Source organism: Girardinichthys multiradiatus, chromosome 24 (genome assembly GCF_021462225.1).
Source record: "Girardinichthys multiradiatus isolate DD_20200921_A chromosome 24, DD_fGirMul_XY1, whole genome shotgun sequence".
NCBI classification, from domain to species: domain Eukaryota; kingdom Metazoa; phylum Chordata; class Actinopteri; order Cyprinodontiformes; family Goodeidae; genus Girardinichthys; species Girardinichthys multiradiatus.
Genome location: NC_061816.1, coordinates 7,434,912 through 7,449,015, shown reverse-complemented (window position 1 = coordinate 7,449,015; position 14,104 = coordinate 7,434,912). Strand labels below are relative to the sequence as shown.

General features: G+C 40.2%; 2 protein-coding genes across 5 annotated transcripts in view; one reads left to right on the top strand and one right to left on the bottom strand.

Moving 5' to 3' along the window:
* LOC124861739 (collagen alpha-1(XVIII) chain-like) overlaps positions 1-8,569 on the top strand; it is a 70,173-nt gene extending 61,604 nt beyond the window's left edge. For all 4 annotated transcript variants that reach the window (XM_047355673.1, XM_047355672.1, XM_047355670.1 and 1 more), the window contains 7 exons: positions 1,478-1,542; positions 3,067-3,195; positions 3,294-3,326; positions 3,401-3,667; positions 4,715-4,912; positions 4,994-5,103; positions 5,186-8,569. In XM_047355673.1, coding sequence (XP_047211629.1) covers positions 1,478-1,542; positions 3,067-3,195; positions 3,294-3,326; positions 3,401-3,667; positions 4,715-4,912; positions 4,994-5,103; positions 5,186-5,402 — 1,019 coding nt within the window. In that variant the 3' untranslated portion in view covers positions 5,403-8,569. The remainder of the gene's footprint in view (positions 1-1,477; positions 1,543-3,066; positions 3,196-3,293; positions 3,327-3,400; positions 3,668-4,714; positions 4,913-4,993; positions 5,104-5,185) is intronic.
* Positions 8,570-11,072: 2,503 nt separating this feature from the next.
* Positions 11,073-14,104, bottom strand: LOC124861267 (PI-PLC X domain-containing protein 1-like). Its single transcript, XM_047354840.1, has 7 exons — positions 13,864-14,104; positions 13,644-13,780; positions 13,343-13,468; positions 13,114-13,269; positions 12,913-13,025; positions 12,033-12,103; positions 11,073-11,804 (listed from the first exon to the last, which is right to left on the bottom strand). Exons 1-7 carry the CDS (start codon positions 13,967-13,969, stop codon positions 11,533-11,535), a joined length of 981 nt encoding a protein of 326 aa, XP_047210796.1. The 5' UTR covers positions 13,970-14,104; the 3' UTR covers positions 11,073-11,532.

Here is a 14,104-nt window from a genome sequence, read left to right as displayed (position 1 = left end):
TGCCTGAATCAGATCAACCGTGAGCTAGATGCCGCTAACTCTGCGGAGCTTGAACATCCAACTTCAAACTAACTTCACCGCGGTTTACCGGTGCTGTATCCCCGCTGCTGAACGCCTGTCCATCTGTCTTCGGTGAGTAAATAAATCTCAGCTCAGTAAAAAAACAGCCGATTTTTAATGTCCACATCTCCTAAATATAAGATATTTGTGCCTAAACATAACCAGGCCAGGTCCTTTCTGTACTTGTCTCGGTAAAAGTAATTAGTTGAGTCATACAACTCTGGCTTGCCGCACACCGCCACTATGATCTGGTCCTCCATCATTGACAACTGCTTCTTCTCCGCTTTGGTCCTTCACCCTACGTCACAGCCACATCCAGTCCCTGATTGGTTGACGCAACGTGAATTTAGAAAATAGTTCAGATATTTCAACTCGTCCATCGCGCCGCTCCGCTCCCGCTTCGCGTGCCGCGCCCTTCGCACCGCACCGCGCCGCTCCGCTCCTGAACGCGCCTCTACATAGGGATAACATGTAAATTGGCCGCTCCTTTCGCAGAAATTGCGTTTGGTGTGAACGCACCTTTACGCTGTTTTGTCCGCCAGTTAATGATTGCTGAGGCCTAGCGCGCCCTCTACTGGCCTTATTCTGTAACAACCGAGAACTTCTTCTTCGTGTTCATTTGGCGGTTGGTAAACAATAAATTGATGCATTACCGCCACCAACTGGTATAAAGTGTGGACCAGAATGACGCTTAAGAATTAGAACATTTAATGTAAATGTTTGAGATAATTAAATATGGCCCGACAACTTTAACATCTTGAGTTATTTCTAAGCAAATCAATTACATTTAGTTTCAATTTGATTATATTTAGGTTTTGAATCAGATGCTTGCTTTTATTGTAGGAAAACAAAACATATTTAGTTTTTAGTCGTTACAAGTCTGCTGTACAAAGTTGGATGATGAGGCCTTTGGATTGACTTTTATGAGTTTGGATAGTTTTTATTTGTGTTTTTTTCACCAAAATCTTCAAAGAAACTAATCAATGTTAGTGAACTCTGACTAAACTATGAACGTGTTGGTATACTCTTTCTTTCCTGTTACACCTTTGCTGTCAGCGTTTTTGTACATCTCTAGTTTCATAATTGAAAACGCAACAGTAATAAAATGTTTGACTCGTATTTATTGGGAAGTTCTGTATTTGTACTCCAAAACATGAGACAGAAATCTGCATAGGAATCTGGAAAGTTAAATCTGGAAAAGTGGGGAATTTTAAAATGAAAAAAGGTGTCAGGACTTTGTGTTGTACAGTAAATCGCCTGCTGAGCAGCTTGCTTCTTTTTATTTTGTGGCCAAAGAAAAAAAAGAAAAACAAGAAGAAAAAGAAATAAGACAGAGAGAATATCAAAACAAAAGAAAAAAGCAACATTTGAATATTTTGTTGAAGGGCAATATGGCTGTTTCTGTTTTTTATTACAGCTATCAGTATTCCTGGACCCCCAGGACCTCCTGGAGCTCCAGGTGTTCCAGGACTCTCCTCAGGGGTGAGTTTTTGTACATGTACATTTTTCAGATTATTACATAAACTTTAATACCAAGTATTATGTGACATTAAAAATTATACATGACTAGGAAAGACAAAGATAACATCAAAAGTAAAAGCTACCTCAAATGATGTTTCATTTATAATAATGGATAAAGTTATCCAAACCAACCTGGCTATGTGTGAAAATGTCAAAGCATCATAATTAAGTCCACACTCTGATTGGGCCTCTCCAAAACCCTTATTTCCCATTCAAAGGTTTAGATGTTGGTGTGCTTTGGATCATTGTCATGCTGCACAACCCAAGTGTGCTTGAGCTTAGGTTCATGGATAGATGGACGGACATTCACCTTAAGGATTTTCTGTTAGAGATCAGAATTCATGGTTCCATCAATTACAGCAGGTTATCCAATGTTTAACTTTTGTCTTGACAGTCCACAGAATATTCTCACATAACTCTTAGGGATCATCAAGATGTTTTTTGTTAAATTTGTGACAGAGCTTTAAGATTTTTTCGGGGTCAGCAGTGATTTTAACCAGTGAATTTTCCTGTTGAGGAAATTTCTGCCCAGTTTCTCCTTCTTATTGTTGAATTATGAACTCTGACCTTAACTGAGGCCAGTGTGGCCTGCAAAGCTTTAGATGTTGTCCTGGGTTCTTTTGGATGAGTCATCAATGAGTTCTAGGAGTAATTTTTGAGAAGTCGGCCACTTCATAGAAACTGTTCCCTGCTGGAGCTGTAAACTGACTAATGTCAATAACTTTGTTTCTTAATTGCCCTCACTTTAGATTGCTCTGGATCTTTTTGCCTACTTCATGTTGTCAGACAGGTTTTATTTAACACAGACCCAGGTTGGTTCTGATAGCCTTTTTTCCCTTAATGAAGGAAAACGACTAAAGAAGGTAGTCATAAACTTTTTTTAAATAACTAACCAGAATTAACCAAACAAAGGTTTTAAAGGCCAAATGTTCTAACACATCAACGTTTTGTCAAATAACAGTTAATACTTCTATCAGTCAGTCAGTCAGTCATTTTCTACCGCTTATTCCATAGTGGGTTGCGGGGTTGTTTGTGTGTTGCCCTGCGATGGACTGGCGACTTGTCCAGGGTGTACCCCGCCTCTCTCCCATAGACTGCTGGAGATAGGCACCAGCTCCCCCGCAACCCACTTCTATCATTATAACAAATTTATTACGTTAATTTATTTTAAATCTGCCAAATGTTTCATAGGACAGTTGTTATTTTCTTTGTATGTTTATGCTGTTTTTGGTATCCGATTTACTTGTTAAAAATTGAATTTCATTTTTTACCTTTATTTTTACCAAAGTTTCAGTTGTTTTAGTAACATTGTTTAAATTTAACTTGTTTGCAACAGTTGGTGTAACAATTTAAGCAATGTTATGACAAGTTTTGATGGACCTGCAGCTGCTTTTGTTTCTCCTGTAGGATCAATTTATCATAGAGCATCCAACAAATCAATAAAATAGTATAAGAAGATGCTCAGTCATCTTTTTGCGTTTGTAGGTGACGGCGTTCAGATCTTATGAAATCATGGCGGCCGCAGCTAGAAGACAGCCTGAAGGGTCTCTGGTGTACGTGATCGACCAAACGGATCTCTATGTACGAGTCCGAGATGGAGTTCGACAAGTTCAGGTCATACTTGTTTCTGTGTAATGATCCAAAAATTACCACAAAGACATAGAAACTCTTCATGAATACTAATTTCTGTGTTTTAATGCTTTTGTTTTTAGCTTGGAAACTACATTCCTTTACCAATTGAATCTGTAAGTGTAGTTGCTTATTTTTTAAAAATACATAAGTCTTCCTATTCTAACCCATAAACATGCGTTATTTTCAGGGTGTGACAGTTGAGGAGTTGCCCCCCATCATCCAGGCCCCATCACAGCCTAAACCAGATTCTAATCCCCGATACCGTCCCGACACACAATACCAGACGGATCTTCTTTACCCACAGCCCTCAAATCCCAGATATCCGAGTTATACGGACCGCTTCAACCAGCCAGACGGTCGCTATTTAGACCCCCGCTACCCAGTCACCCGTCCTCGGAGACCCCCGCCTTCTGTTCCCCAGGTTCCCATCCACAGACACACCTCAGGACCAGCGGTAAGACAAGACATTCCTCACTCAGGAGAAATAAAATGTTTTTGTGGAAAAGGTTAATGAAATTGTGAAACATTAATCTGCATTTCCCCATAAACATTTATTGACACCACGTTAAAGACGACTAAAACCCTTTAAAGTAAATTGTTCTTTAATTACACAATTGCACACCTTAAATTCAACATTTATTTTGAGTAAACTTTGTCATTGGAGTAAAATCACTAGTAGCACAGTTATTGGCCTCACAAACAATTCTTATTCAGTGTGATTTAAGTAAGAAAGACGGGGTAAAATGTCTGACTCCAATAGGTCGGATTTTAAGGTGTGGAATTATTTGTTAAAAGTCAAGACCAGCAGCCATTAATTTATTACCTTCTTTGCAGAACAGCTCACGCTAAATCAGATTTCTCCCAGAGCGTCTAACCATCAGTTTTCAAGTCTTGCCACATATTCTTAGTTAGATATAGGTCTAGACTTTGACTGGGACATCCTAACATACTTGAATGTTTTGATCCCAACCTTACTGTTGCAGATCCAGAGTTTTTTTTTTTTTCCAGGACTGTCCTGTATTTAGCTCCATCCACCTTCCCATCCTATCTGACCAGCTTCCCTCTCCCTCCTGAAGAAAGGCATAATGCTGCCACCACCACTGTTTACCAAAAGGACGGTGTGTCCAGGGTACTGTTGAGTTTTGGGTTTTCACCCCAGAAGATTTTAAGCGCAATCCAAAAATTTTTGTTTTGGTCTCTTCTGAACAGAGCAAATTATTTTACATGTTTCCTGAGGCCCCTACAGCTTGTGGCAAACTGCAAACAAGACTTCATGTGATTTTCTTCAAGTATGGTTTTCTGCCTGCCACTCTTCCATAATGTTTGGATTTGTAGTGTGTACCACTAGAACCAAGACTCTCCCCTTCAGTGCTGTTTTCTAAAGAACCAAAAGCCAAAATCCTCAAAATTATTAGGACAAGGAAAAAACAGGACACAAATAGTCTCAACACCAGGTCAACCTATGTAAGTATTCATTGAGATCTTAAATTTGTTTCCACAGCTCCACATGATTGCGCTGAACAGCCCTCAGACGGGTGGTATGCGAGGCATCTCCGGCGCAGATTTCCTTTGCTTCAGCCAGGCCCAGACCATCGGGATGAAGGGAACTTTCCGAGCCTTCCTGTCCTCCAAACTGGAAGATCTCAATAGCATCGTTTACAGCTCTAACAGGGAAAACGTGCCAATAGTCAACCTGAAGGTGCTTAAACTAATCAGCTTTTATAAAACTAACATGGTCCTAATGATGTAAAAGCTAAAAGTGATGACTTTTTGTTTGCAGGATGAGGTTTTGTTTGACAGTTGGAACAACATTTTCGGCGATGGCAGAATTAAGGACAATGTTTCAATCTACTCCTTTGACGGCAAAGATGTTCTCAGAGACGACACATGGTGAGGCAACAGTTGACACAAATCTAAAGGACCAAATCTGAAAGTCAAGTGTCACCACAGCTACTTTGTTTCCCGTTTCCAGGCCAGAGAAGATGATATGGCACGGGTCAACTAGCAGGGGACAGCGGCACATCGACAATTACTGCGAGGCGTGGCGTGTCGGAGATCGGGCGGTGACGGGTATGGCGTCACCGCTGCAGAGCCAAAGCCTGTTGCAGCAGAGCTCCAGCAGCTGCTCCAGCTCCTACATCGTGCTGTGTGTTGAGAACAGCTACATCCACGACAGCAGGCGAAGATAATAGCACAAAAAGCTAGAATGCAGTCCAAACACACTTTCATTTGTCTTTACACCATTTGTCTTGCTTTGTATATATGTTTTTTATCAACAATTATCACTTTGCTTGTTTAGCCTGGATTTATGGTGCTAGAGAGAATCAGCCCACATGACAAGATAAAACTTTGGTGACCTACTAATTAGTAACTCAGCCTTTGGCAGCTGTAGTTGGTGTCTGCTTATATATTACCAGCAAGAAGCAGCTAAAAGATTTGCCTTCCTCCAGCTTGGATTTAAACAACTGAGACTGGCTTAACTGAAAGCTGTTAGTCAGTCAGACCACCAGTGAGATCCCCTGTCTAACGTTGGAGGCATATCATTGTTTTATCGCTTATGTTTAACTATATATATTATTTTGTTTCTGGGTTTAGCAACTGCTTTCCTACTCTCAGATTAAGGTGGACAATGAAATAATTTGACTTCATTGTGGTTAATTCATCCACAGACCATAGCTCTACCAAACCCATCCAATGTCTTCCACCTATCAATTTTTAGGTAAAATGGGTAGCTGAGATATCCCTCTTCCAAATAACTTTCTACCGCTTATTTTGGGGGACCTCAGGGCGTCCCGAGGCTAGAAGGAATGTATAGTTCCTGAAGTGGGTTCTGTGTCTGTCCTAAGGCGTCTTCTCAGTGACAAATGCCCCGAAAACCTCCAAAGGGAGGCGCATCCAAACCACCTCAATTGACTCCTTCACTGTGGAGGAGCAGCCGTTCTACTCCAAGCTTCTCCCTGGATGTCTGATCTACTCACCCTATCTCTTAAGGCTGAGCTTAGCCACCCTCAGAGGAAGCTTTTTCAGTCGCTTGTATCCGGGATCTCATGATCATAAGTGAGGGTCAGAATGTACACAGAGTCCTTTGCTTTTTGGCTTAGCTCTTTCTTCACCGTGACAAACCTGATCCATCTATCCATCTTCCTGCTACCATCACTCATGAATAAGATACTAGGATACTTAAACTCCTCCACTTAAGATACAGACTGACGCCAACCCAGGGGGAGCAATCTAACTTTTTCCTGGTTTAGAAACATGGCTTTACAGTTAAAGAAGGTGATTGCCATCCCGGCTGCCTCACACTGGAATGCATGCTGAAGAATCCCATAGTCTACAGACCAAAACCAAAGATTAGTCCCTGAGGTTCCCAAAACAGCCACCCTTCTCTCCACAACTAGGCCTTGAGATCCAGTCCATTAAAACCACATACAGGATCAGTGACAAGGACTAGCCATGGAAGAGACCACCTTGCACTGGAAAGTAGCTCAATTTGGTGCCAAGAATGCGAACACAGCTCTTGCCCCCAGTCTTCAAGAACTGAATCACCCCTTTAAAGCATCTTTGGGCCCCCCACAAAATACCTTGGAGTACAAGGCTGTAAGCCTTCTCCACATCCACAAAATCAATTTGGACTGGACAGCTAAACTCCCATAAAGGTACATATCCGATTCACTGTTCCACATCCAGGATTAAAGCCACAGTGCTCTTCCTAAATCCAAGGTTTAACAGTTCATCCAGAGCTGTGGTTCCGGAGCCTTCTGAAGTGGCAGTGGTGTTGTTTTGGTCCTCCATGCGTCTGAGAGAGTGTGTCAACTATAACAGCAACACAATGCCCAGAGCCTCCAGTATTTTGGGACAAATGTTGTCCACTACTGGCATCCTGAAATCAGGGAGTTTTTTAACTACCATGGCGACCTCTGTCATAATGATGGACTCGCCTTCTCCCGAGTCATTAAGTTCTGCCTCCTTTGTAGAAAACGTCGCTTCAGAAAATCCTCAAAGTACTTCTTCCACCCCTCAAAAAATTCCTCTGTCCAGGTCTGGAGCTGACTTAGAAAGGGAATATTTCTGCAAGAATTCAGAAAAGATTCTCAACTAAAAAACCTGTTGGAGGGATGTACCAGTGGAACCAGTCTCAACAATAAGTTTTCTGTCTTTGTTACAGTTCAAAGACCTAAAAGTTGTTGGGATAAGTTACTTTTACAGTGTCCTCCACACTAATTGTCACCCAATATGATGATGTGCAAAGACAATCAAGATGCCAGGCACTTGTAACATGGTACCCAGGGTCTTTGGAAGAGAAACAGCCCCAAAGCATCACAGACTCTTCACCATACTTAGCATCCTCAAGGACCCACCTAAACTTGGGTTCTTGTTCAGTTTTGTTATCGTAGTTTGGTTGTTTACATTTTCTGCCTTATGAGGACTCTGCTTCACCTGGAAGCTAAAGGGCAAAACATAGTTGCGTGTACTTGACTCCGCGTACATTGGCACGGACGACTGCCAAAGATATCTGTGCAAAGCTCGATTTTTATGACCGCGTACACGGTGACACATGACCGCCGGCTGGTTGGCGGGAAAAAGCCTCCACATTGAACTGTTTTATATGTGAAACTGCTCCTAGCAGCCGGTCGCGAGTATATGCAGCGTCACGGCCACTATTTGGCTCCCACTGATAGGTCTATTTCTCTTCTTTGTCCCTAGTCTGGTTTAATGACCTTTAACATCACCTTCTTTTCTTTTTGTTTTTCCAAAGCTATACAGCAAATTAGTTCTGCCTTCCCGTCCGATGATGCCATGGCAGAAAGTGTTGGAAATGTCGGCATTTGTCACCAGAAATACAGGAAATTGGTACTCTACTATGAAGCTGTGGACAGTGAGTCCGCTCAGCTCACAGTATGCCAGACTATGTTCTGCCCTTACGTTCACTTGTCTATTCCATGTTGTAGAGTGGCTAAGAAAAATTGGGTGCTGGCAGCTCTCAAATTAAATATTTTTTCTGTATTTTACCTGGAACTGATGAAGCTACTGGGATAAAACTACATATGAGGCTTTTAACACATTTTTAAGAGTGATCCCAAATAATGTAGAGGGTGCTTTTTGTACAGTATTTCAAACTGACTGGGCAAATGAAAGATATGAGGTGAAATGAAAAGGATTTGTCTCTGTGAAATGTATGTTTTTCACTTCTTTACATTGACTGCGGCCCACAGGACGAGTATTATCCATTTATCACTTTGCTAAAAGCAGATATTTTATGGGAAGAAACTTGTGCCATCAGAAACTGAATTTGAATTGCTCAGATTGAATCTGTATTTGTGTAATTTGAAATTAAATGCATTGGTTTGAAAATGAATTTCACTAAACTGAATATAATGCTTTAAAACTTAATGTGTTTGCTTTGAAAATTGCTTTGCTTTGTATTGAAAATTCTGTTTGATTACATTCACTTTCAGGTCTGAAATTCAATTTCAGTTTCAAAATTCAGTTTTTTATGTCCCACATCCGGGTTCTTGAAGCCACAGATTAATCAAACACAGATTTACTGATTCACGGAAGTCATTCACTATTGCTGAGTCCAAATGAAGGTATGCATTCTTTTGAAAGACGCATTTGTAGACCGATAATGTCCTGGATGAGGCGACAAATGCTGACCAATCTCCAAGGTTCCAACAAATGCGTCCTTCTTTTCCCCAGATTTGAAGGATGGGTTCGGTGTGTCCTCCATGGCCCACCCTATCCCATGATTCATTGCGGGTGGAAGTAGATTGTTCAAACGGAAGTAGCAAAGAGGAGAGGTAAAAGTTGTGAATAAAATTATATTGCGTATTCTGTAAAACAACTGAACTTTTACAATGTTTTTAGACGAGAATGTAGTTGTGTAAACCTAAAATATCTGGTCAGTTTATTAAGATATCGCTTAATTACACAAATGCGCCGACGTGTTTGTCCGCTGCCCCAGCAGCCGCTCGCCTTGCCAGTTGTCAGCTGACCGGGTGGTTGAGGTGAGCTAAACCCAGAGAGAACAGCTGACTCCCGGCACGTTTTCATAATCCTGCTGGGTTTTCCCCAATGGGTGGACGTTAAACAGATATAATTCAGTCAGATGAAATCTAATATTAATGTTTGGTTTATTTATAATAATAATAATAGTAAAAATTATTATGCTCTGCAAATAAACTGATTTAAACTTTGTTCCTAAAGTTAAAATGTTGGTGTTTAAGTTGTTGAAAGCTTTACAAATAAATTAAAGAAATGGTAATTGTCATCAATGTATTTTATCTAGTGTTAGATTTTTATATCTATGAACACAAAAATATTTTCAACATTTTAAATGGCTGAATAATAAACAAGATAATAAAACATTTTAAAACAAAACAGCATTATAAGCCATCAGCTATATGTAAAAGGTTAAATAAAAAGTTATTTACAGTAGAGACAGCGTTACTAACCTTCAGACTCCATTTGTTCGGCTTCACAGCTCTGCCTTCACGCTAACACGGTTGCTAGGCAATAGACGTTACACTGAGGTGAGGGCAAAAGAAACGTAGACCGACGTAACACCGGCGGCACACTATGCTAATCTGGCATGTTTAGCTAATAGCTACAGGTAGCATAAGTGTTGCTGTTTGACCATCATTTGTTTACATGACGCTTCTTATAGATGCTCATTTGACTTGGTGATTGACATCCGCTAAGCTCATGTATGCTGCTCCAGCTCAACATGCCGTAAAGGAAGTTTAACCTGAGGTGAAACGTAAATCGATGAATCTGTGTTTGATTAATCTGTGGCTATCCTCAAGGACCTGGATGTGTGACTCAAAAAACTGAATTTTGGAACTGAAATTGAATTACAGACCTGAAAGTGAAAGTAATCAAACTGAATTTTTGATACAACGAAATACATTTTAAAAGCAAATGAATTCAGTTTCAAACCATAAAATTCAGTTAAGTGAAATTCCTTTTCAAACCAATGCATTTAATTCCCAATTACACAAATACATATTCAGTCAGAGTAATTCAAATTCAGTTTCTGGTGGCACAAGTTTCCCATAATACTTTCAAAATGTATTTTTTAGCAATAACAAAGGGATATATATTTTTTTAATAAGCTGCTTTTTTTTTTTACTCTGTAACACGTGATGTGAGTGCTTTCACCTACAAGAATGTGATAAAGTTTGAGAGCAAGTAAATGAAACTTCTGAACAGATACATAAGGATGCAGCCACTAACCTTCGGTTATCATAACTTCAACTGGAGATTGTTTTCTGTGTCATCCTGGAATGAGACATCTGGTTGAATAAAATGTGTGGAAAACCTAATGGTGCATGTCTTTAATTTGGGAGGTGTAACTCCTTCTAAAAAAAAAAGTATCTGTATCTGGAGTGTTGTAAGGTTTATAGTTTCCTCATGCTGTCGCAACTTCTTCAGTCATCAGCCACCTGCCTCAATTGTTCATCTGTGGGAACATTTTTACCCATGGACACAGTTTAAAACATAAGATAACCCATTTTAGTTTATATAAAATAGGTTTCTAGTCTTTAGATTCTCAGGAAAGCAAATAATTCAAATATTTTGTTTTTCCTACATGTCAGCAGACTGGTATTTGGAACAACAAAGACACGATTTAGTAGATATTTAGCATGCCATCTTGTCTTCTAGATTCAGTTATAATAATGTAGATAAATAATCTTATTCTCAGGTGTGTCTACTGACATTATGGTGGACGATAGGACTAATAAGATAATGATGAGAAGATGGTGACAGATATGAAAAACAATCAAAGCCATTTATCTTTTTTGTAGAACCTATCTGTATTTTAGCAAAACAAAATAAAAAAGACCCCCCCAAACAAATGCTTAAAGCCTAAACAATTTTATTGAGTTCATTCTGTAAATCTGTAAAAGTGTTTGTATAAAAACATTTGATTTAACAGAATAAAACTACGATTTAAAAAGCACACACACATATTACACATATAAATATATATCCAAACCATATTTGTTGCTTCCAAATGTGTGGCAGTTATGATGGCTGAAAAATAATTACTGTGAAACAGGAAAACATTAAGATAAAATATTAGTTAATAAGCATGAAATAATATATGCAGTGTGCAGCAATAATCTGATGTAACACATGTGGAATGAAATAAAGGAATGGTAACAGTGGGTTGGTTTACCAGACAAAAACCTTGCAGAGGTAATAGTGGTTATCAAAGCCATTTGTGATTTGGATTGGAAACAATAGTGGTAACATGTTCAAAATGTTTTTTTCTTTTAAACTGAGCACTAACGTTCCAAACTAACCCAGTACAACCAGTTAAAGTGGTTCATCCTGGTGGTTACTGGAAACTGCTGCTTTCAGCAGTTTGAAGTTCAGGCCAATCACGATCCAACAGAACCGACTGAGGCCTACAAAATCGCAGCACACAATGTTGACTCCGCCCCCTTCTGGGCCTGGACGCTGCTCTGCTGTCCAGTGGAGCAGCAGCGAAAGCGCCCTCGTTGTCATCTTCCTCAGATTTTGAAAGGGATGGAGGAGGATGTAGAAAGCATCTTCGGTCAGGTTCAGACCGCTGACGTAAAAACCATCTGGAAAACCAAAACACTTTAACTTCCCATGGTAACAGCAAACTTAACAAAGTTAAGTGTTTAACTTTGTTAAACACTGAAATCATACTAAAGCTGTCTACTGCAGGTAAGATACTGACTACCGATAAACACCTCATGCTACTCTGCATACAGTAAAACTACCAGAAATACTCCTTTAAAAGGCTGAAGTGTAACTCAACCCTTTTTCCAGGGTTGAAGCTGAAGTACCTGGTCTTCCATGATGTTTCTGCTCCTCCAGATAAGCAATCACTTTCTTTGGGTCAGGGCTGTTAGCGTACCTGCAAACAGAGCGCCCCCATTAGGCCAGACAGTTACAATGTTTAAACAGTGCACATCTAGCCTCAGTTTGAACAATACTACCAGTTAAATACCTCACACCTCGGGCGACCGAAAAGGCACAGAGACGAACAATAACTGAGATTTCTTTTGTATTTCTACATTTAAAATACATGATTTTCTTTTTTCTTTACATTTGTTTTTAGAATTTTACACATCAGAACATAAACTGTATCATTTTTAACAGGTTATACATTTATTTAAATCTAACTTCAAGTCTTTAAAAATACAACACAAATTCCAAACCATCATATTAAAATACCCAACTTGCTGCATCAGCAATAGCCTTTATGAGCATCTGATTATATTATTAAATAGGGAAGCAGGTTCAGAAAAATACACAAAAAGACATATTTGCAAATTTTAGGAAGGATAGTTTCAGGTGTGGCTTAACAAAATGCCTCAGGGGAAATAAATTCAACAATGACCTTCACAGGTCAGAAATATAGTCAGAAATATACAAAGACACATAATTATCCCTTTAGCATAAAATAGCAAGTTGCCACAAGGCCAGGATGGAAAGACAACAGCAATAACATTGGAGATGAACTGTTGCCTGTCAGTCTGGACAGGGTTATGAGATAATTTACAAACTATCTTCTTCATCTTTGCTTAATAAATAAAGACAATGTGTTTTTGAGGTTAGATTTCAATCAGTTCTAAGTTAAAAGCCTACCATAAAAAAAACGATTTGCTGTGGTTTTACCATCAGTGAAACAAATACGGAGTGACTGCTGAGATGTGAATTCACCAGTATGGTATCATAGGCCACAGCTCAGGGTGCTGCCACTCCATCTGCTGGTTATCATAGGAGACAATCACCTGCTGACCCCGAGACCAACAGGAACGCAGTGTGGGAACGTCCTGAGCACACAGTATATGCACAATGATGTATAAACAAAGTTCACCACTGATAAAGTGTGTGTCTTCAGGAGCTGCTTTGATTATTAACCTTCGAGAAACAGAGCTTCTTGCTGAAGAGAGACATGATGAACTCCACGAGCTGGATGTGATCTTCATCAGTCAGAGATTCAAAGTGTGAGCAGGAGATGATGATGATCTCTTTGGGATGAGCATCCAGCCACAACGCCAGTTCCTCCAGAGCCTCCTGCACACACAGTAATGATACATGAACCCAGAATAAAGAACCCACCAGCTTGTGTTCTGTCTGCTTTACACACCTTGACGGTCATTAGCGTGTAGATTCCGTGTGCGAAGAACAATCTGCTGCCCCCTGCTGGCTTCCGGGCTATCCGCAGGTCCAAGAAGCGAATGCCGAGCTCACACTGATCCCGGAGGACAGATTGCTGCAACAGAACCCAAAACAGTGGGAAACATGTTGCAAGAACAAATATTATTAAATTAAACAACGATGACATCAAGTAATTTAATTCTACTGATGTCTCAACTATTACTGAGTTTTCTTTAACCCTCCTTAGCTCTTTTGGACCAAACGCTTTTATTTACATTAGGCCCCTGTACCTGTGAGGTGGACCAGCGGTAAATGCAGGGCCGGGTCCAGCAGGGGAACAGTCGGTCGGTCAGTCTGAGGAGGAAGGACTCCGATCCGAGCACCGGAGAGGACACATCCAGGCAGAAAGACATGCTGTCATGGCTCCCTGTTACACGTACGCGGTTTATATTAACATGAAAAACAACGTGTGAATCTTTCCTGAGCGGTTCTTTCTGGTTCTGGTGTTACCGGGAATGGCTAGGTTCCACAGCGGGACGTCCAGTAGTTCCTCCGGAAGACGGGACATCCAGTCCGAGTTTCCTCCTCCGACCTCCTCCCGCTGGTTATCCCCCATCTCCAACACTCAGCTACACTTATCTCATTTTATTAAAAAATTGTAAGACTACTGCTTAATCCTGCTTTAACTACGTAAAAACCAACCGGTTTACAAGCACTTCCTGGTTCATGCTTCTTCGTGGCTTTATATAAA